The sequence below is a fragment of the Azolla caroliniana genome, unplaced genomic scaffold, assembly GCF_043228905.1.
Source record: "Azolla caroliniana isolate FFs.n. ecotype wild unplaced genomic scaffold, voAzoCaro1.0.p SCAF_1, whole genome shotgun sequence".
NCBI lineage: Eukaryota > Viridiplantae > Streptophyta > Polypodiopsida > Salviniales > Salviniaceae > Azolla > Azolla caroliniana.
In genome coordinates, this window is record NW_028230436.1 from 36,255,414 (window position 1) to 36,278,548 (window position 23,135).

At 37.5% G+C, this 23,135-nt stretch overlaps 1 protein-coding gene across 1 annotated transcript; it reads right to left on the reverse strand.

Annotated features, from left to right (window-relative positions):
- Positions 1–11,102: 11,102 nt before the first annotated feature.
- Positions 11,103–14,728, reverse strand: LOC147870230 (peroxidase 29-like). The gene is made up of 3 exons (XM_087338111.1): positions 14,396–14,728; positions 13,122–13,476; positions 11,103–11,629 (listed from the first exon to the last, which is right to left on the reverse strand). Exons 1-3 carry the CDS (start codon positions 14,672–14,674, stop codon positions 11,238–11,240), a joined length of 1,026 nt encoding a protein of 341 aa, XP_087194237.1. The 5' UTR covers positions 14,675–14,728; the 3' UTR covers positions 11,103–11,237.
- Positions 14,729–23,135: the final 8,407 nt, after the last annotated feature.

A 23,135-nucleotide genomic window follows, 5' to 3' on the forward strand; every position in this document is an offset into this window, starting at 1 on the left:
TTAAATGAGGCTTCTTCCATAATATGAGTCACGAACTCCCCTTCTTCTATTATGTCCTCTTCTTTCAGCATCTTCTCGAATTCTTGTATCCGGCTCTTGTGCTTCTTGTCGGGTAGTACTAGTTTACATGCGCCACTAGGTGTGACACATGTTGCTTCTCCTTGCAATCCACGTGCTCTTCTTTCTTGTGGGGTCTTGTGATTGCTCAGACTATTTGTGCCCCATGCTTCAATAGTCCACTCTAAAAATCCGAGGATTCGCCTCCGAGACTATCTCGATTCCTTTCATGATTGGCTCGCACCGTTAGGAATTGGACCGATCTTTGGTTGTCAAGACTCTTTATTCGTGCGAAGGCTGCTCCATTATCGAACACTTTGGTCTCCATCCGAGATGATGTGATATAAGGTTGCCCTAGGATGACAGGATGCGACGCCGATTCTTGTACGAAGAAGTGTTGTTCCATCTCCACATCCCCGATCGTGACTTTAACATTGGGACAAGCTCCGTACAAGTCCTCCGTAGACTTTGTTGCCGCGCGAATCTTCCATCCGTGGTTTGTATTGATTGGCCATCTTCCCTTTATGTAGAAGTCGGTTGACATAAGGTTGATCTCCGAGCCGTGGTCGATCAAGGCTACAACGGTCTCTTTCTTCTCCCCGATCTTTACCGGCGTCTCCGTTGTCGCTCGTGCCCAATGAGGTCGAGTGTAGTGGCTGTCCACCATATCTTCATCGATTTCGTCTCTTGCCATCGTTATGGCATTCGTTTTTGCTTTCTGCGGCTTCTCTTCTTCCTCGTCCGATTGTTGTCTCTTTCTCTTTACAAGGTCCACGATCGTGTCATGGAACTCCTTCTTCGTAATGCCAAGCAATTCCCTCAAGGACAAAGTTACATGGCTATCAAGAACTCGTTCTTCGAGAATCTTCTTTAGGTCCGTCGTCTGCTCTATGTCCGACCTTAGCTTATAGGTAGGTATGGTCCTTGTCCTCCGAGTGGGGTCTTCAACACCAACCTTCACGGGCCGAACCGTTTCTTCAACTCGTATGCTCGGCTCCCCTTTTCGGCTTGATTCTCATTCCTCCGTTTGTAAAGGTCGACTCGTCTCCGCATCGTCCTTCTTTTTCGCGTTCCTTGTTTCATGTCTTTTTGATGGCCCTTGGTCTTCTATTCTCTTTCTCTTTTCTTCGACGAACACCTCGTGGTTGTCGCACATCACCTCTGCGAGTATGGTGTTGTCGTCCACCGGATCCGACCACCCGATTATGCTTTGCACGCTTCGGTCCGCAAGCTCTACCTCGTTCGATGTGATTTTTCCCTTCTTCTCATATTTGAGAACGGAAGTCCAAAACTTTGCTCCCGCTCTAGCAACTTCAGTCTTGTCTTTCCTGACTCTTATTCTGGCCGACGCAGCATAGTGCATCGCATCCACATGAGTCGCATCGGCATCCTCCATAGATCTCTTCATTCCTCCTCTTCCGAAATTCACCCGTAGGGGTCTTCTAGTCTCGCTTGAGCAGATCATGTTGTCCTCTATGTATACGATATTTTGTCGAATCGCCTCTCGAAGGCTCGCACAATCCCTTCTCATGTGGTCCATGCTATCGCACCACACGCATCTAAAGGGTTCTTTTCCTTTAGGGCCCCGACGATTCATGTTGGCTAGCGTGACCTTCTCGAACTTCTTCACTAGCTCTTCAATAATGTCGTCATCAATCTTCTTTTCTTCCACGTTACTTTGTCTCAACGGCTCAGCTACTTTCGGTGGTCTTGCTTTCTCCGTGGTAGTCGGTCCCGTCAAGTCGGTGTCATCAACCCATTGGCGACGCTTGTCGAGCCTATTGCATGCCCGCTTCACCGCGATCCAGTCCGCTACGAGCCCATTTGCTTGGGTATCATCTTCGAGAAGAGTCCCCAACTCTCGTCTATCCTTTATGTCCACGGCCTTCAAGAAGTACAAAGTCTTGTCCTCTTCAAGCAACACTTGGTCCGTATTGGGGAGACGACTAAACATCTGGTCGAATTCGTCGTACACCCTCGAGACGCTCATCTTCTTATTCTTCTTCTCTATCCACTTCATCAGGGCATGCCGAGTCATCCTCGTTGAGTCTTCAGTCACGAACTCCGCTAGTATCGTTTTCTCGAACTCGGACCATGTTGTCTTTCCTTCTTGAAGCTCGATGACGCGTCTTTGGATGTTGTTGGCGACAACTCTCTTGAAGCTTGCGATTTGACGTGCCTCGGACACGTCCCTTTGATTCATCTCCCTCTTATATGCATCAAGGAACTTCGTAACGTTCCTTCCATCGAATTGGCCCTCGAGCTCTACGACACGATCGACAGCCTTCTCCACGCTCGCGTCGTTGTCCCGAGATCTCATCATTTGCTCGACGATTAGCATCATCCTTTTGAGCTCTCCTGCTTGGTTGCTTGAGGACGCCATCTCCAAGTATTAATCTCGACTTGATCCTTCCTACCGCCTCTTTCACGTCGGGTTCACCACTTGATTATGTCGTGAAGATCCGTCACTATGCGCGGATCGTGAGGCGGAACCGCCGGGGTTCTGGACCAGAAGGATTTAGAGTCGTTTGGCGAGAAAGTACTTAAGATAGATTGGGAAAGAGAGAAGATGAGATTACACGATTGCTTTGATAACGAATTCCTTCTTCTTAATTTTCATAAAAAAAAACCATGTTTTTCTCTTCCCCCTTCCCTCTTTTATAGATGCTCTCATGCATATGATGCATGTGAGGGTACAAGGCATGCATAAATTGCATGTTTGCCATTTGGCGCTTAAGTATTACATGTGGTGCATGCTAACCATGTCACTCATTTTAGCACTCATGGATGAGAATTTACATGTAAAAGTACAATGATAGAAATATAATTTTAACTAAATACTATGGCTTAATGGTAAGCCATTTGAATCCTAACTTGGAGGTGCAAGGTTTGAATCCATACTTGCCCTCCTTGTATATGTAAATATGTATATATTTTTATATATTTATTTTATCTAGTCGCCGGTTCGCCGGATACCGGTGCCGCCGCCGGATACCGGTGCTGCATGCCGCCATCGGATTGCGGTCGGATGCCGTCGGATCACCGGCTCCATCGCCGGTCCGGTTTTGGTTGGCCAAATCCCTTTACGAGTAGCTAGCCACCTCCACTCTAAGTTCAAGTTACCTTGAACTCTCTATGCTTCACACATAGACACAAAGATAATATCTTTTGCTCCACATTATATATGATGAGAGCCGTATTTGTCGTGCCTATGTGGGATATCTCACAATTTTCTCTTTTCTTTTCACAAACTTTATACCCTCATATCTTGACATTTAGTTGTCCATTTCTCGTGTAATAAAGTGCATTCGAAACCTCCATCATTTTGTACTTTAGATATTAAAAATGTTATCTTCACAATTATTGTATTACATGATTCATACTCGATTTTGTACGTTTTATGGGATTTTCACACTATTGCTGAAAATCTTCACGACAACGTACTTGCATAACTATATGCATCCATTATTCAATTTATGGTATTCTTAGATGTGGATGCGACTTTAAGAAAATCACATGATCATTATTTAGTATTAGTTGACTCTTTAATGACCCCCATGCTTTAAGATTGAGTTGTTATACAATGTTTAGATCTTTTAAAGTATAAGTGGTGACCTTAATAATGCTCACATACATCTCCGCACCATGCTTATTGAATTTTGGCTGTTATTTGTCCATACACGACGTGGTCAATATGATGATCGGTAGGGTTCATCTGATGTTCTATAGCAACGTGAAGTAGCCTTTCAGAAACGATGGCAAGGGCTTCACTTATTTTAAGATACAACTTTTGGTCTGAGGTGGAATTATGCCATACCTTCTTTTTTGTTGAATAGCTCGTAGTTTTTGCTCCACTTGTTTCTTATATGATATCATTTGTTTGATCATATGTTGGTACTCTCCTTTGTATCACAATAGAAGTCAGATGAAATGTCTCCTTTTGTTTTCTCTATGTACATTTCTCACGCAATATACTAAGGTGTCTCTTTCTTTAAAAAAAAAAGACTCAGGTTAGAAATGATAGAGAGAGACATAGTGTCAAGTTAGAAATAATGGGCTTGATTCACACGCTTTTATTGGATATTGTTTTGCTGGTTTATATTTTACATAAATCTCGTAGCCATCCTTGCACCTTCCATTGTCATGATTCGTTCAGCATTCAATGTGGATGCAAGAATATAGTCATAGTCTATAGCTCTTTCAAAATTATGTTTCTTCAACACTTTCCAATCAACATTCACAAACTTCCCAACATTATAGTCAAGAAGACAAGTGTCCCTTTGCATGGAATTGCATTTCTCTCTATTAAAATGTTCAAGAAGTAACACCATAATGGCCTAATCCTACATAGTAGTCACATACGTTATTATCTCCTCAACAAAATCTACCAATAACCATGATTGTGATTGCAAAACACATATCTTGCAACAATGAAGATAGATGAGGCATCATATACATATCCAAATACAATAGTACAATAATCCCAATTACCATGGAGTTGCCAAATAACTCCAATTACTATGGAGTTTCTCTCTCTCTCTCTCTCTCTATGAATGTTGGCTTGGTGGATTATTGGATAATCATCGTTAGTTCGCTTATAACCCAACTACATAAGACTATCATGGAACAAAAGATTGGGTAATGGGGTGTAAGTCGTAACAAACGAGTACATTTTTTTTAAAAGGAAGATGCACCTTAGTATATTACTTGAAAAATCAACATAGGAAAAATAGAAGGAGACATTTCATCTCACTTCTTTTTGTAAGATACAAAAGCTAGTACATTTAATCAAATAGATGATGTCATATATGAACAAGTAGAACAATACTTACTATCCACTATCAAAAATAAAAGAAGGTATGACATAATTTCGCTTTGGGCCAGCAGTTGTCTTTGAAAATGACTAGAGTCCTTGCCATTGGTTCTTAACGGCCACTTGCCGTTGCCACAACATATCATCTAAACCCTGTAGATCATCATATTGACCATGTAGTGTGTGAACAAACAACATCCAAAATTCAATAAGCATGGTGTTGAGTTCTATATGGGCATTGTTAAAAACAGAATCACATCTCGCTTTCCATATTATCCAAAGAGCCAATGATGTAATAGTACGCCAAATGACCAGATTTTTAAGTCTAAACCGTGAAATAGAAGAAGGAAACGAGGTGAGAGAGAGGTGTCCATAAGAAAAACGAGAAACATGAGATGCATGCATACTTTCATACCTCATAACCTCTCCATGAAGGACACCCCACAATACTGCACCCCAAGAGAATATTGAACGAGAGTAATGTTGTCTCAACAATAAAAACAACTTACTCCAAAAATTGTTGATCTTGGGACATAACCAAAACACATGCAAAATCGATTCAATAGATGCACCACATTGCAATCCACAAGCATATTGTTGATGTTGTCTCAAACAATCACCAACAGGAAGAGCATAATGAATCAACAACCATCGAAAGGAAATGACTTTTTTCGGCAACTGCATGCTCCACAACCATTTCCAAAATTTTGTAAGTTGTAATTCCCGCAGATTATTCTCAGACTAGTGCTTCATGGCAACATGGCATTTATACTTTGATTACAACAATAAATTTCTACCTAGCTTTACCGAATATTGGAAAAACTCCAAATGTTTACTGTTTCCACCAAAACTCGCCTTTTTCCATTGATAATCAGCCGGATCCCAATCTAAAATTTGAAGAGTTTGTTTTTGAAAAACCCATAATGAGCAATACAACAAGCATTCTTGAAAGGGTGGATCCAAAGACCATTTTTCCCCGATCTTGCGACTACTCGAACATCCAAAGTGTTGGTGGACATCCACACATATGATGTAGAGTATACATGCCACAACCTACCATCATCATCAACATTAAAATACATAGCATCACCCAGAGTATTAGTTACTTTAGCTCCTAAAATAACTTTTAAAGGAGAAAAATAACCAAACCATATTTGATTACTTGAGGGAGACCATGAACCCATAAATTGTCCCAATGCCACTTGCATATCATTCATTACTCATAACAACGCCTTGAATGCATCGATAAATATCGTAACGGGTGGTTCATAACATGGCATCCCCATGAAAGAACATTACATGTAACTGATTCATCCAAAGCTGCCCAATTTAGCCTAGAACGGTTGCCAAGTAGAAAACCTCTTGCATCAAGGAAGAGAAAATTCTAGGTCAAAGGTTGTCTCAACAAATCGTCCATTGTCAAAGGCATTTTTCGAACCAGAAATTTCTTAACAACAACCCAACTTGTGAGAATTCCATTGAAAAATCTATCTTCTGGTAAGGATGTTTTAAAGAAATGAAAATTCTGAATAAATGCCCACCTTAATGAGGGTTGCCAAACTACGCCTATTGTCGGACACATAGTAGACAACCTATGCATCATTAGTTGACTCCAAATACCATGCATTGGCAACATAGTTCTACACACAAATTTAGAGAGCAAAGCCTTACATTGTGATTCCGTATCCACCAAGCCCAACCCACCATTTTGTCTCGGAGAAATCAATAATGCCCAAGCTACTTTAGGCCTTTTATTCTGGACTGTTTTTCCTCCCCAAATGTAACAAACGAGCACTTAGGCAAGTATGCTTTAGATCAAAACAATGCAATTTTGAAAGTTTTGTTGTACACTTACAATAATCATAGAAAGTTAACTTCAAGGGAAAACAATATTGTCTTTGTATGGAGGTAAAACTTTTTGACAAAATAACATGAAGAGAGTTTTTTTTTAAAGGAAAAAAAGAAAAAAAAAGAAAAAGAAAGAATAAAAAGAAGAAAGAAAGAAAGATGCACCTTGGTATATTACGTGAGAAATTTACATAGAAAAATAGAAAGAGACATTTCATCTCACTTCTTAATGTAAGGTACAAATGCTTGTAGATCTGGCCAAACAGATGATGTCATATATGAACAATAAGAATATGAAGAGAGCTTTGGGATAGACAAATAGACATTGGGATGCAAATAAAGTATAATAAAATATAAGATGGTTGTATTAGTATGCATTTACTCATCCAACCGCATATGGAAATTGGGTTTCACTTTTGGAATAGCATGAGAGGTGTTTCACCGCACCTTGCACGATATGGAATTAAGATTTTCATGAACTAAGTATTCATCAATCATATAAGAGGCTAGAGACAAGTCTTAGGTCCATAAAAAAGTTTGCACTTGCCTATTGAAAAGGAATGAACGGCATACACTTTATTTTATGCATTCATAAACGTAAAGCGAGAGTAAATACAATTGCCAAGAAGAAGCATTAGATGCTCCAAAACTTCAGCAATTCTCATGCAACGTGGAGATGTTATGCTATTCTCATGCAACGTGGTTTCATAGCAACTTTTTTTTCATATTGGTAGGCTTAATTGTTAATGTAAAGAATGACAAAAGTACATATATAAGTGAGGTTTTGCTCAAAATACAAGAAAATAGATGAGATCAAGAGATAATATGTTGATGGTGTATAAGACATAAAATTGATGCTAGGTGACTCAATATTGATGCTGAATTCAAATGGTCCGATAAGAATGAGGAACGTCAATAAATGGTTTTGAACCCTTAAGATAAAAAACAAGTTGCGCCAATCCAATGTGTGAGATTACATGCCATGTTGTCAGATGAGATCACCACATGTGAAAACTGTACAAAATTTCTAGAATTATTTTCATTCCATTGGGTTATAATCATTCAATTGGGCATTAATTAATGTTAGTTGCATGAGACATATGGTAGATATTTTGTATGTACGGCCTCACAACACATCCATTCTATTATTGTGATGTGAATTGGTCTTGCTTATGCACATATCATTGATGGAATTTAGCTATCTTCATTGGAAAATATTAATTAAGAAATGTTTTGTGTGTGTGCATGAAAGAGAGAACAAAAGATTACAAATTGGGAATATTACAATGATAAGAGCCTTACTAATAAAATAAATAGATGGAAGAAAAAATAAATAAATCTATTTAGTCTAAGTTTGTGGTAGAGATGGATGATGTTAATGGAGGACGAAGCATTTCTAGGGAGTGACAGGGAGGATTGATTATGTGTTTATTTAATTTTCAGATTTGGGGAGTGCTTCCCTATTTTTTTTTTGTAGATGAGTGGAGAAAAGCTATGAAAATCTATACTACTTAGGTAGCAGGCTCTACATGTTGCTGTCATCGGCATACATTTTTCGACACCAACCATTGGAATTCATCGGCAAAGTTTTGTTCAGATTGTAGGGAGTTCTAAAGGTGGCCAATTTTGTATGCGTGTTTGCGAGATGTAACCTGTTTTTGTGAACCTTGGAATTAGGGCTGAGGCGTGCTTTGGAGAAATTGGCTAATCAAAATGAGCAGTCATCCATTGTCCTTAGTAGGCATTATGTGAGATGGAGAATGCCATATGATGCTATCAAACTGCATCAAAATAGAAGGAATGCTGAGCAATATATGGTACAACACATATATTTTATTCCACGGTTTAGAAAAGAAAATTTGGTTATTTGGCATACTATTACATTATTAGCCCTTTGGACCATATGGAAAATGAGATGCGAGGCTGTTTTTAATAATGCTCACATACATCTCAGTACTATGCTTATTGAATTCTTGTTGTTATTTGTTCATACCATACATGGACAATAAGATGATCTGCAAGGTTCAACTGATGCTCAAAGGCAACGTCAAGTGGACTTTAGAAACGGTGGCTAGGGTTTCACTTATTTTCAGATACAACTTCTTTTTTATGCCATACCTTTCTTTTTTATTGCATAGCTTGTAGATTGTGCTCCATTTGTTCCTTATATGATATCATCTATTTGATTAGATGTTGGTATTAGCTTTTGTATTACAATAGAGGTGAGATGAAATGTCTCCTTTTGTTTTCTATATGTACATTTCTCAAGTAATATACTAAGGTGTATCTTTCTTTAAAAAAATAAAAGGGTACAACACATATTTTTGTGGCCCTTATCAAAGCTCGTTCGCAACTTGAGCGAGTGTCTCTGGATGCGATAATAGTTTCTTGGGATTTCAAGTTTGCAGTGGCATAGACTCTAGTGATAAATAAAACCAAAAATCCATATTCAGCTTGTAAAAAGAGGGGTTTTTTGAACGTAGTGTTGTTGTTGGTAATTCCTAGCTTGATATGGATGCTAAATATGGTTGTATTACTGAAGCTACATGAGTGTTCAATAGTTTTCTAGTTAAATATGTTGCAATATTCTTTGTAATAGTGGACTGTTTTGTATATTGCCTTTGGCCACTTTAAGTTTAATACCAATGGAGGATATTTTTTATGGAAAAAAGAGAGCCTTACTAATAAAAAATGTTAATCAACCTATAATCAACACTTAACATATTTCATGAATGGGTGTATATGGGATATCCTTTACATGAATGTATATTTGATGTGCACATGCGTTCACATACAATGCAAATGCTTGAGCTTGTTTTTTGAAGTACACTTTTAGTTTTGTGACATATAATCTAAAAGACACAATCATGTTTAGCTTGATTTTGTTAACTCTTTGACCTCAACATAAGTTTGAATCTTGTATCCATAGATAAGTTTGGCAATCCTCTAGACAATCATGATAGTTATGGAGCCTTTTGACTTATCAGTCGGCACAGTGGTTCACATGGTCCATGTGTCCACAATGGTCTTAACCAAGGGCTTATTCAACATGGGAATGCGGATACATACAAACTTGATTGTTTCATTGATGAGGTGTTCCTCTTGTTATGTGTGATTATCATTCATGTTGACAAGACTAGATGACCTTATCCACCATGTAAGACATTAAGATGTGGGTTGTGAGGTAGAACTCCTATTGTTTGGGTACAAGAAGTTAGCAACAAACATTATATTAGCTTTATGCGTAAGAGTGACATAGGGGTGGATTCTTGTTCAAGGTTAGGGGCGAGGCTATTTGATATCAAATTAGTTTGTTGTTGAGTTTCTTGTCATCTAGAGATGCAACATGCTTTCTTGCACTTGTTTTGCTTTTCAAAATCCTCATCAAGTCACGGTTTGGTTGGTGTATAATTTCCCCAAGGCTTGTGTTTATGTACAAAGTCATTTGCATGTATGTAGCCTATTACAATAGAGGTCATCAAGAGGAAGGAAATGGTTACATGTAAAGCAGTATGCAAGATTAGAAATTTAAAATACAAAGCATGATAGACATGAAGGAGGAGAAGAAGACAACCTGAAAAGTGAAAAAGGAAACCATAAGAAAAGCGATAGTAATGGAGGCATTACGCCTAGCAATTTGATCTGATTTTAAAGTACAAAATTTGGGGGTTAACACATGAGCATCTAATAAGATCAATTTCCGTGAATTTTGAAGTGCACATAGTAAATAGGTGGACCGTGGACTATAAAAACCAGAGCACGCATCATCATGAATGCATAAAAATAGGTAGTACATATACAAATTTGATTGAGAGTAGATGAGAACGTCCATCTTTAAACCTTGTGCATTGAATTCAACATCTATACAACTCTCATTTCATTATTAATGACATTGGTCTACTTCCTAGTCTCTATCAATCAAATTCAATTCTTGATAAACATCATCTTTTGGAACTTGGCAACTTGTATTTTTCCCGTAACAACTAGCCATATGATATAGTAGATCATTCAACAACAACTTTTGTGTGTGTGTAATTTCAGGAATAGGGCAAAATGAGAGGCCAAAAAACATAGTAACGAAAGATTGAAAACCATTGTATTATCCACAGTAATGTGCATCACCTTTCAAGTGGCAGGTGTAACTATTGAATATATTAATTGGCTAAAAATGTAGTATGGGGGGACCAATAACGAATGAAACATTCGATAATGTGCGGCTTCTTGTAATAAACCCCGTAATAAAGCCTAAAAATATTGAATATGTTTCGTTGTGTATTAATTTCAACATGGTTTACACAGGACAAGGTTGCACGGTACCTTAACAACATACCATCAACTTTTCTATATGGGACCAACAACATTTGTAATTTGGTAGTCGAATGGGTTCATTAAGTTTAGGCACACATTGATTTACCCAAATAGTAAATGTTTATACATACGTTTTATAGATGTGTATAATAAATACAAAGGGGATGCAATACAATAAAGCATTGTGAAAATATGAAGCGAAACAAATAAACTAGTTATTGGTGGTATGGCAATTCAATCGAACTTCGCCATCGGTGCCAGTTAGAATTTGGAAGGAAGATAGCTTGATAAAGGCAGAAGAGAAAGCATTGAAAAAAGCAGCTGGGCTTGTTGCAAAGTTTTGAACTATCGGCGCCGTGTTTGGGTCAAGCCCAAGCTCAGAGTCAATAGTGAGGAGGCCACGTCCACTCGTGACATCACGATAATAAGCATTGTCAAACACCAAGCTCGTCGTGTCCAATGGTGCCACACCATTGACTGGAAATGCGGGTGGGCATTGAGCACGCAAGTTGTTTGCGAACAACCCATCCAAATTGGGGTCGGGAAATGGGTATAATCGGTTCACAAAATTACTACAATGAGACACGCCTAACGTGTGTGCTCCTGTCAATGATTAGATTGCACAAGAAAAGTCATCCATTAATAACTATTTGCATTGATAGCACTTTACTCAATATCTACATTAATTAATACACTTTATATGCCTATTAAGAATACATGATTTGCACAACATTAATGACTTCAAAGTCCTCATGCCAACAAAAAACTTCAATGGGTTCAAATGGGAATGTGGCATGTCATCTACTTCCCTTTTACTAAGAGGAAAGATAATTTTATTCACATGCACATGAGAACTAGATATTTAGAGTGCCCAACCATGCAAGTTATGTCTAAAAGCTAAAAGTCTTGAGTCTTGACCTATAAAGAGAGAATAAGCCACTAAGACAAATTGGTGCAATTATCTCAATGAATTTTAACAAAAAAAGGTGAAGAACGCATAAAAACGTGTGGCTCATAGTATAAATCTACAGTGAGAAAATGAGTAGAACTCTTGAGAAAGAATATATCTTGAAAACAAAAAGTGTTTTTTTTTCTAGGTTGTCAAAATGTGGGTCTGAAAAGGGAGATTGGGTCCAATAGTGGGATAATTTTGAGCCTTGGTTAAAGGTGGAAACAAGCAAGGATGCTTGCGCCCAAACACTTCCACCTACTACATTCGGGTCCCCCAACTAGTCACTAGTACATCTAACAGACACATTCTCTTGTGTATGTTCTTTTTTGTCTTCTTATTATTTATAGTTGCTCCTATCTGTACATGATCAACCAATTATCAACATATTTTCCACCGAAAGGGTTTGCCATCAAGGCAGAACCTTTGCAGATTGAGACAATGCAAATTGCTCTCCCTCTAACTTATGTGAATGGATCTTCCAAACTGCGACTTCACAAACGTAGAACCTTTTTCATTGAATGTCCAACCCCACATCCAATAACATTGGGTATTTGTTCTAATCATCTATGGTTAAGAAATGCTAGGCACGCCCTAGCTAGTAAATCCGAGAACTTGGATTATTGCTACTTACTATTTCTAATTGGACGGCGGGCATATGGTGTAACAGAGATAACAGGAGGCTTAATTTTTTGACGATTCATTCTAAACCTTGCGATCACGAGGACACCATTGAGAACTTCGACCAAGCAAAACATACGTACTAGATTGACAAAACACGCGAGAGCGTACGTAGGAAATGAAGCAATTGTGTGTGTGCCTATGTAGAGCCACACTTTTAGCTTACAACTTCTAAAAGATCCAATGTCCCTTTCCTTCATCTTTCTTTGCTTTTCCATTCTTCCAAAACTCATTAAATGCATGGAGCTATCCGTACATAAGAGTTCGGTGGACTCTCAAAACACACAAAAATAATAATTCACCAAGCCGTTGTTTTTAAAAGAAAATATTTTCGTTTCTGTTGTTGTTTGTGTTTTTACTATTTTGGGAAACATTGCAAATTAGCCCTGTCCGGTAAGCCCGGAGTGGTAAAGAGCAAGGGTGTGTAAATGTGTGTTGAAAATATGACTTAGGTAAGTTTGTTACCTAGGATGGCCACACTCTCTTCAAGAGTCATCCCCATAGCCCCGAACTCATTGGCAAAGTCGGACACGCTCACGGTCGGGGCGGGGAGCGAGTTGTCGGCGTCCGATTGGCTAGTGTCGAAGCCATCCACACGGCCGAGTGGGACATTGATGTCGGGTCCCCCATTGAAGCGGACCGCCTCCTTGGCAGCAAGCACAATGATGTCCGCGCATGACACGGTCTGCGGGCACACAGATTCCAGCTCTTGTTTCACCGTGTCGATTATGTCAAGGCGTCGTATCCCGAGGTTCGATCCCGACTGGAGCTCGGACGTCCCGTCTGACCCAATGTCCAACAGGATGGAAGCATCGCAACCCTGTCCATCCATCATAGAAGGGTATCTATCATTAGGAACCAATGTAAAGACACTCGCTAGACGGTGCAAAAGAAGTTTACATGCAAATACGTTGCAATGCAATGCATTGCATGTTGCGATTAGTTATGCAACATTCCCAACAATGTTTTTTATGACCCTAGCAAACTGCGGAAATGATCAGCTTAGTTAGTCATGGTTGTCCGAGGAAACGGAACACGTTATGCACCGATATAAGTCTTGTCTCGGCCATTTTGGCAGCTTTCGAAAAATTTCAAACATAAGGCAAAACATTCCAACACAAGGCAAAACTTTGGAACAGAATATAAAATCTTGGAAAATGTACACATGAGCACCTTGCTAACATGCAGGTAAATAGATGTCGATTTAAAACCTATATAATTGACAAGAATTAGCTTGAAAAAAAAATTCAATGAAGATATCTGAATTCACGTATTCCAATCTGCCGATAAAATTTCACTAAATTAAGGGTAGAAAGGATTATTGATGGATTAATGAGGATGAATTTTATTGGGTAGAAATTGAAAAGATCATGGTGCGTAATGTCTCTTAAGCCGGAAGGCAGAAATGGAAGTAAGGAAGACTTAGGGAACATATTTGAAATTTGTACAGTTACTATTCAGAAAAACAAAAGATCAATAACAGAGTATGGAATTAATGAAGATTAAGGGAGGGCACAAATGTTGGGATGAAGCAAGACCAAAGGGATTAATGCATTGCAGGTGGGGAGGAGGGTTAGAAATGTAATTAAGTGAGAATTTAATGGGCGAGGAGCAAACATAGAATTGATGCAAAAACTAAAGGGCCAGAATTTCAAACACAGGATTCATGAAAGAAGGCAAAATCGATGGTAAGTGCAGATTAATACATATTGTAGAGAGACAGAGACAGAGATTGATACATTGACTTGGCAATCATGGAAGAGGAGGCGAAGCATGGCGGCGGGGGCGGTGGAATCTCTTTGGAATTGAGACTGTAGACTGGAACGAGCGATCGCTTCGACGTTGGGGCACGTTGTACCGTAGAACCCTCCACTACCACTGGCTTGTGCCCAAACTCCATTATAATAGCTCTTAGAAGAACCATGAGCCCATAGCAGGGCGGCCATGAACAAGAGTGGTGCCATGGATACAAGTAGCCTTAGCATCCTAAAGCCATGGCCAATTGTCAGAAGCCCCATTCCTCAAGCCAAAAGCTAATATCACTATGAAATGTTTGAGGAACCAACACACAAAGAACACAATAATGCTACACAACCTTAGTAGTAGTTTCTTGTGGGGGGGATGGTGCGTGTATATATATAGCCCAATGTCTTACTTATAGTTACTAATGGCTATAAAGGTTACATGTGTGGAAATAAAAACTACTTTGGGTGTGTGTGTCTGTGTAGTATTAGTAGTAGTAGCATTTATACCCCATGCGATTGCGTAGCTAAGGGATCTTGCTATCAACTTTTTGGCCTCTTTTCGTCATGCCAACTAATCTATTGGCTCGAAACGCCCACAACCGTGAAGAATCCATACTCTCTCTCTCTCTCTCTCTCTCTCTCTCTCTCTCTCTCTCTCTTGTGAGAATGGAGTCTGGGGCATATCATTGTCTATAATTCTCTCTATGATCACACTTCTACATTATCGCTTTGTCTCATATCATTGCCTACCTTTGGTTCCTTGTCGCGCCCTCCCCCCAGTTAAAAACCATTCTCTCGTTTTCAAGGAGTCCATTTTTGCCTCTTTCATGTCCTTACGATGGACCAACGAGAGAATAGTATCATTTTCTCCAATAATTCTATTTGTAAAAGATCTTGACTCGTAGTCAACAATAGAAGAAGCAGTGTTTTCTTCGCCTTTTCCCTATACACGTTTCTATATGATTTATGTGCCTAGAATCTTATGGGTAGAAATTAGAGAATGTACAATCGTTCGTTTTAATCAGTTGTTTGCATAGAGAGAGAGAGAGTGTGTGTGTGTGTGTGGATAAAAAGGTAAAGAAATATGGAGTACTATGTCAAAGTGCAAGTGGATGATGCAATAACGATTTTCTTGCATTTGGGAGTCGTCAAGACTTGTAGTATTGGCATGAAAGTGTGTCAAAGGGTGGACTTTCTTCAATGACTTTAAAGAGGGAAGCAGAGATATAGTGTGATACTTTTTACCTGTGTCAAATCCACAAAAAGGGCTTTTTCCACTTCGAAATGCTCAAACATTGATGGAATTTGTAGGTTTCTAGTATTAAACTTAACCTAAGAGACAAGGTGGAATGAGATCAACATGTGAATCCTCTCAGCTCTCCCTCTCTCAAAAGTTTCACACACACACCAATTTTATATTTTGTACAATGGAGTCTCTTTTGGTTCTAATGCACAATCTTCCTATATTTATTTACACCTCCTCACATTAGGTAGAGCAACCCCTTCTATCTTACCAAGGTTGGGATTGATGAACACAATGCAATACCTTCATCCACAACAATAGCGGGACGAGAATTATTCTTTGACTTTGATCATCGTCACTAATTTACAAGGTTGCTACTTCAATACAATGATATCATATACCAACCTCAAACATTTGAAACCACACACTATCAATCATTTGTCGATTTTGATGCTTCACGATCATTGGCTTGAGCACAAGGTTGCAACCTCTTTTATTGATAACTCAAAAGCTTGTAACCTCGATTTGACAATATTGTGGTATTGTATACCAACTTCTAACATTCAACAATGTATGATTGACCGTTTTAATGATCCATTTATCATCTTGTGCACCTGTATGAAAGTTCTCACTCACAATATGTATGACTTGTAAGCTCCATTACTTGAAAGTACATGATATATGTTCAAGGGATCTTGCGAATTCACTGATGGAGAGGTTATACCATGTATCAACATATTAAATTACCCCTTGAATGCCCATCTCTCCATAGTTTATTAAAATTTATAAGCTGACCTTTAAACATACTTTTTTTTTCCCAAAAGAAAGTATACGTCCATTAATATTTAGAAAAGTTACTTTTATGATTGTATGCGCATTTATTGAGATAATTCAAAGTTTAGAAGTTGTGCTCATCCTTGTTTGCCAAAGTGATTCATATGTCATCCTAATTTGTTTGGTTGGACAAGAGAGGGATTTTTTCTTTTCAACTAATAAAATGCATCCTTATGTGTAGATATTTCCTGACACATCTAGTGCGTGCTTGACATAGTTTAGACAAAGGTCTTGTGAAAATTTAGGATCAAACATGGCCATCTCCAATTTTTATGAAAATATTAAAAAATAATTTTGATTAGAAACAATTGAATCTATATACTAAAAATCTAGAGGTCCTACTTCCTATTAGTTTTTTGTACCATTATTAGCATTGTGTGCAATTTGATATAATTTTGAGATATCCTAGATGCAAATGACTATGGGAGGCTAGTTATCCGAAACGATGTGTGTGGCCTTAGTAGAATCACAAGTATCCACATGTGATGACAACCATCTAACACAAATAAAATGTAACGATCCAATTGTTATTATTTACAACATTATTGGCACACATTTTGTTACACCAATCCACAATACAGTTTAGACCTTTTATAAGTTACCTTATATATGACTTTTAATTTTGGGAATTCTTGGATGGCATTCAAACACAAGCTTCCTTACCAAACATGTTTCCTTTACTATTATTTACATTTCTAAGACTTTATAAATTATGAGAGTTCTTTACCATAGATATTCATTACCATTCTTTTAAGCCAATTGATTTGGAAAGTCAAACAAATTCACATCTCTATTACATGTGCTTTTTTTAGTAACACTTTTATTACTAGTGGGAAACCTCAAAGTCAGGTAAAAACCCACAAAGAATAAAGAGAAATATACAAGTGTCGATTAGACACTAAAGAGCTTAGAAGCACTCAAAAGTAAAGAGTGTAAATTTGCAGTGTGATGTCTCTAAGTTGCAAACAATCAAACAGAGATTGCATGAGGGATTGTTTAAAGAAGCTAACTTCATGCAGTTGGTTTTGATCAAAGACCTTATTATTGCAGGCCATACAAATGGTCCAAAGTGCCCAAAATCTTGTCCATTGGAGAAAATTAGGCATTGTTGGATAGGGCGCACAAAATTTGTCCAAATAGCCAAAAGTGTTTCCCAAACCTTCAGCCGGGAAATCTGTGAGAAAGAGATGCACTTAATCTCTATTACATGTGCGCCCCTAATGCATATCAATAGATGAAGTTGGCTATTGCCACTCCCTTTTTCTTAATAAACTCTATGTTCTATATATTGTCACTTATAAACATGTCACACATGTTTGAGCTGATTTTGTATGCATTCTCTTAATTTGCATATGTAATGTTAATGTTCCCTTTATATTTTCGTTGGAAAACGATGGTTAGAAATGCTACGATATACTCTTCCATCATGCACATGGGTTCCATTAACTTCTTAAGGAAGGTTATTAAGATAGAAAGACAACATGTATGTCTCCTTTGTCAATCCTTAGACATTCAATCAATTATTGGAAAACAAGAGTGGAATATGGAGGATATTGCGCTATATTTTAAAAAGAATTTTGAGATTGATTGGGTTAAACATGCCATACTTCTTGAGCGAACCCCTTCCTCAATATACATTGATGACAACATCATAAATTCAAACTAGTCAAGTCCAAGCATACATATCTAATGTTCTAAATGTAATCAATACAGCTAAGTCCACCAAGTGTCTTTTCATCCATCATGAAAATAATACTCTGCAAAAAACAAAATATAAGCCAATGGTGCACCATGATGTCCAAATGCGACATGATTGTTATTATATGGATTGTCAAAATTTCCCAAACACAATCAAACTTCTCAAATATATTAGAACAAAAAATGCTTGATATGGTTTGCACATAATGCAACTCCATTCATAATCATCATAATCCATTTATGCCATTGACAGTAAAAGTCAACAGAACAATCCAACATTTTTTTCCTCAATGTCATCATGGTATTTATTACCTTTGCTCTATGTGTGCATGTTCATCTACGCATGTTTACCAACTATAGTTGTGATGTCTTTTCGATGACATTCTAGGGTATATAATATACATCGTGTTTCCTATATATCCTTAGGGTGCCCTTGGAGTGTGTCATGACGTAGGGAACTCGTTTACAAAGTATCATGGCATAGAGTCAAATAGCTTAACAACCAAGAAAACATCACACTCTCATATTTATGATTTTCCTAGTTGTTTGTGTGTGCAAATAACCTTGGTGATCTTCTTCTCCCAAATTGCTCTTGCAAAGTATCAGGGCATAGAGTCAAATAACTTACCAACCAAGAAAACATCACACTCTCATATTTATGATTTTCTTAGTTGTTTGTGTGTGCAATATAACCTTGGTGATCTTCTTCTCCCACATTGCTCTTGCAATTGTTCATGTGTTTAGCTTGGTTGGATTTTGTCCCACAATTTATAGAATCATTGCCATCTCCTTTGTACGACTAGTGTAGGGGGGACATAATTCCAAACTTGCACATTTAGGGTTGTTTGTAGCGGTTAGAAAGTGGAAGCACTAATCCCCTTGGTCTCTTTGTGTGTGTTCACGCTTGATCCCATCCATGTGTCTCTAATTTGTGGTTTACATTGAGATGAGGTTATTTGAGTTGTGTCACTCATTTGTACTATGTCCCACACACACACAACATGTGTTTTGACACCATATGCACTAACTCAATTGTTGTCATGTCACTGCATTATTTTATTTGTATTTATGTACGATTCACGAATTGCTTTTACTTTTTTCTAAGTAGTTTAGATTATGCTTAGAATTTCCTAGTTTTTAGCACATTAAATTTAAAAACTATTTTATTAAATATTTGATAATTAAATCTCCCATTACCAAATAGATAAACTCCTCATAAGTGTTTGAATAGTGACTAGAGCCTAGTTAATTAGAGAAAAGCATAGGATCATCATTGGTATTGTTTTGGTAAGAAAACTAAGAAAAATGAAATCCTTAATCGATCAATATGTAACAAGTAGAAATATGGCACAATCATGTTGGTGGTGACTTGCTAACTATTTTGTGTATATGTACATATCATTGTATGTCATGGTGTATTGTCCTTTTCTTTTTCCAAACTAACACATTTAGTGCTCTAAATAATTGAAGGATGCATTTAAGAATGCATCGATACATACAACATATAACTAGTTTTTCAATTGACTTTAGACAAATACCCTCGCAAATTACTAACTTTTTGCTTATTATCATAGTTTTTTTGTTTGCTTCAGTAGAAAATATTGCACACTGAATGTTTCGCTGCCGCACCAATCATTATGCCCTTTATTCCCTATAATCATACCGATGACATTTCTACCTACAAATGAGGTTAGTCATAGATAGGCTTTCAGTAGTGTTCGGGGAAAAGAAAATATACAAAAAGTTAACAAACCATGTAAACGAGGTTTTTTTCGATTAGATTCTTCGCAATACTATTTATGTTGGTCCATGCTTTTATAAAAATTAGACAAGAACCAACTAGTATGATATTGAGTTGAATTACGACTCTTGTGTACATTAGAGTGCACATCTAAGATTATTTGCTATGCTTTCTATGTTTGACAAATTTCAATGAGGATTATGATTATTCCAAGTGAACACGCTTTAGTTGGTGGCAAGTGAATAGGAATAGTGGAGGCTCGTGCACATCTAAGATTATTTGCTATGTTTTCTATGTTTGACAAATTTCAATGAGGATTATGATTATTCCAAGTGAACACGCTTTAGTTGGTGGCAAGTGAATAGGAATAGTGGAGGCTCTTGACTCGGTAAATGTGGAGTGACAAGAAGTGGTTTAGATTATTCACAACTAGCCACGATTCATAGATCTCTCTCTCTCTCTCTCTCCCCTCCTAGTGTTTATCTTAGATTTCTGTTTGGTTTCTACTTTTTGCTTTTCAAACGTATATATGCAATTATTAGAAGCTTGGCATTTCAATCATCAAAATTTGATGGTCTATTTAGGCTCTTATGATAATATTCAAAAGAAAGATCTTGTGCAAAATGATGTTCTCAATTAGCTCAACATGTAACATGCTTGTGGCCTCTTACGTTTATGTATGTCTCTCTTTTCCGAGGATGGTTAGTTGTCGTTTGATTTTTTTCTCTCTTTTTTTTCAATTATTTTTTATCGTAATTGGCTTACCCTAGTGGTATTCTCTCTCTCTCTCTCTCTCTCTCTCTCTCAAAGCCAAATGCTTGCTTCTTAATGACATAAGAAAATAATGTTTACACTTATACTTTAGATATCCTATTATGTTCGATACTTTCTAATACGATGATCAACACTTTTTCCTTATTTGACCAAAATATTTGTTTAAACGCACGTGAAACAAACACATACACCAATAAATGTTGAAGCTATCAATAATATGATAATCTCTATCACTAACTCAATCTCAATCGTAATGATAATGATAATGTTTGACATACATGAATAATGAAAATTGAAATCTCATTCACGAATATAATATTGTATATGCATCAATAATCACACTCTCGATATCAATTATAGCCACAATCGTTCATATTGGTCCCTCTCAATCTCAATTGGGATCGTCAAACATCCAAAAATGGCAACAACATCATTCTTAAAGATTTCATGACCCAATCTCCATAGTTGGTCCCTCTCAATCTCAATTGGGATCATCGTATGCTCATAAATGGCAACAACATCATTGTCAAACTCAATTTTTACTATTCTTCTTAGTCTCCGATTGCATCAAGTTTTAATGAGGCAACTTATAAATGTGATATAATTATGGTCACATAAACTCTTCTTTTGCATGTGAATTCATACCAACGATGTAGGCATTATGGCCAAGTAGGGGGGATCATTCACACACACACAAAACAAGATTTAACATGGAGTTTTTAGGTGGTCTTTGACCCTTAAATATATTTGAGCATTCCTACTTAAAATAGTTGGAATTCAGGTCACAAGAGGACTATAGACAATATACAATACCACAACTTTATCGAGGGCAAGCTTAGTGGAACAAAGTAAGAGTGAGGAGAAAAGCTTAATGAGGGGAGGTGGTTTAAAGGGAACAAAAGGAGAAAAACTTATCCATGAGGAGCAAAAACAACATTATATAGCATGTATTGGGAGAACAAAACAACTTGCCACTAGGACCACCGTTTACCATCTTCATTAGTAATAGGAAGCATAGTGAGAATTAAGGAAGATGCGGAATTGTTAGAGGCAGATGAATAATAGAGCAATACCACTCAAACTTCGAAGATCTTCTGCACCAATTAACTCGTATCTATCACATGTAGAGCATTCTAGCATGAATGGGCAATGGATGCATTTGATCTTCAGCTACTCACAGTAGATTGAGAAGCTTGGCTCTAGCAATGTAAGGAAGCCTACTACTTCCTGGATGTGGAGGCAACACCAGATATGAAGAGGGTGTATCATGGCATCATTGTTGACATAGAATGCAGAACTGATTTCATGAATTGCTGCCGACACATTCCCTTGATATTCCACATGAATGCTTTGCACTTCAACTCCCAATACTTACTACCTTGGTTAGAGAAGTCCACCACATCAATGCCATCCCAAAGCTTCTCTAACTCTTCCATATAAAAAGCGCATAATAAGCATTCATTGGTTTTTCCACTTTATGTTTCCCAATTTATCAGCTAATAATGATACGAGACAATGAAGTGTCTTTATTAAACCTGATCGAATATTGTAGTTACCAAACGTTATGAACCATGTGAGGTGGTAGGTGAACAACAATGTGACAACATTGAGTTGTTACTCGCAATGTGGCCCCCTTGTCGCCATTGTTTTGCTTACCTATTCGTTATTCTTATAGGCCTCAAAAGGATTTATACTATAAGTTGCGTAAAGAAGGATATGCCCTACCTTAGCAAGGGTGATCTCTAGTACTCCAATTTCCAAATATCTTCTTCTTCACCTATAATTATTCTCTTGAGAAATCTTAAACGTATTTTTCCTCGTAAAAAGAACACCATTCACTTTGGCTCTCTCAATTTATGACTTCGATGTTCTAGTGTTGGCCCACCATACCAACGACATAACTACATGGAGGGAAATTGGTGTCACAATTATAAGATGTTGAAATTAACTTGGTATTGTAGATGTAGATAATTTTCTCCTCATGAAAAAATTATACTCCTAAAGCTAAATCCATGACCAAACATTTGTGCTTTTGCCGGTATGTTATGGTTTCATTGTTCATGACTTCATGGTATTGAAGAGTAAAATATAAAATAGTGTTAAATCGTCCTAGAGTTTAGATTTACAGGTCACTATTCTATAATATAGATTTTAGCAACAACTCTTTTAAAATTTTGCATGAAAATGCAAGAAGTGTAGTAGATTTCGACATCTAAACATCGAATTTGGTTGTGAACTAAGGCACTTTAATGCTTTTGAGGGTGACTTAGATTACGACCCCTAATAAAAGCATATAAAAAAAGTAGAATTATTTTGCACATGACCAAAGCTTCAAATATGATCACTTCGCATGTGATAGACATAGTGGCCAACTTTGGTTGTCCAACATCTTTAGGTTGGAGAGAAGGTTGCCCAACCCAGAAATTTCTCTCCTAATAGTTTTG

Coding starts and splice junctions, on each gene's coding strand:
- LOC147870230 (XM_087338111.1), bottom strand. CDS start 14,674: ATGGGGCTTCTGACAATTGGCCATGGCTTTAGGATGCTAAGGCTACTT. Junction 13,477..14,395: donor TCCATGATTGCCAAGTCAAT/GTATCAATCTCT, acceptor ATGGATGGACAG/GGTTGCGATGCTTCCATCCT. Junction 11,630..13,121: donor AGAGAGTGTGGCCATCCTAG/GTAACAAACTTA, acceptor AATCATTGACAG/GAGCACACACGTTAGGCGTG.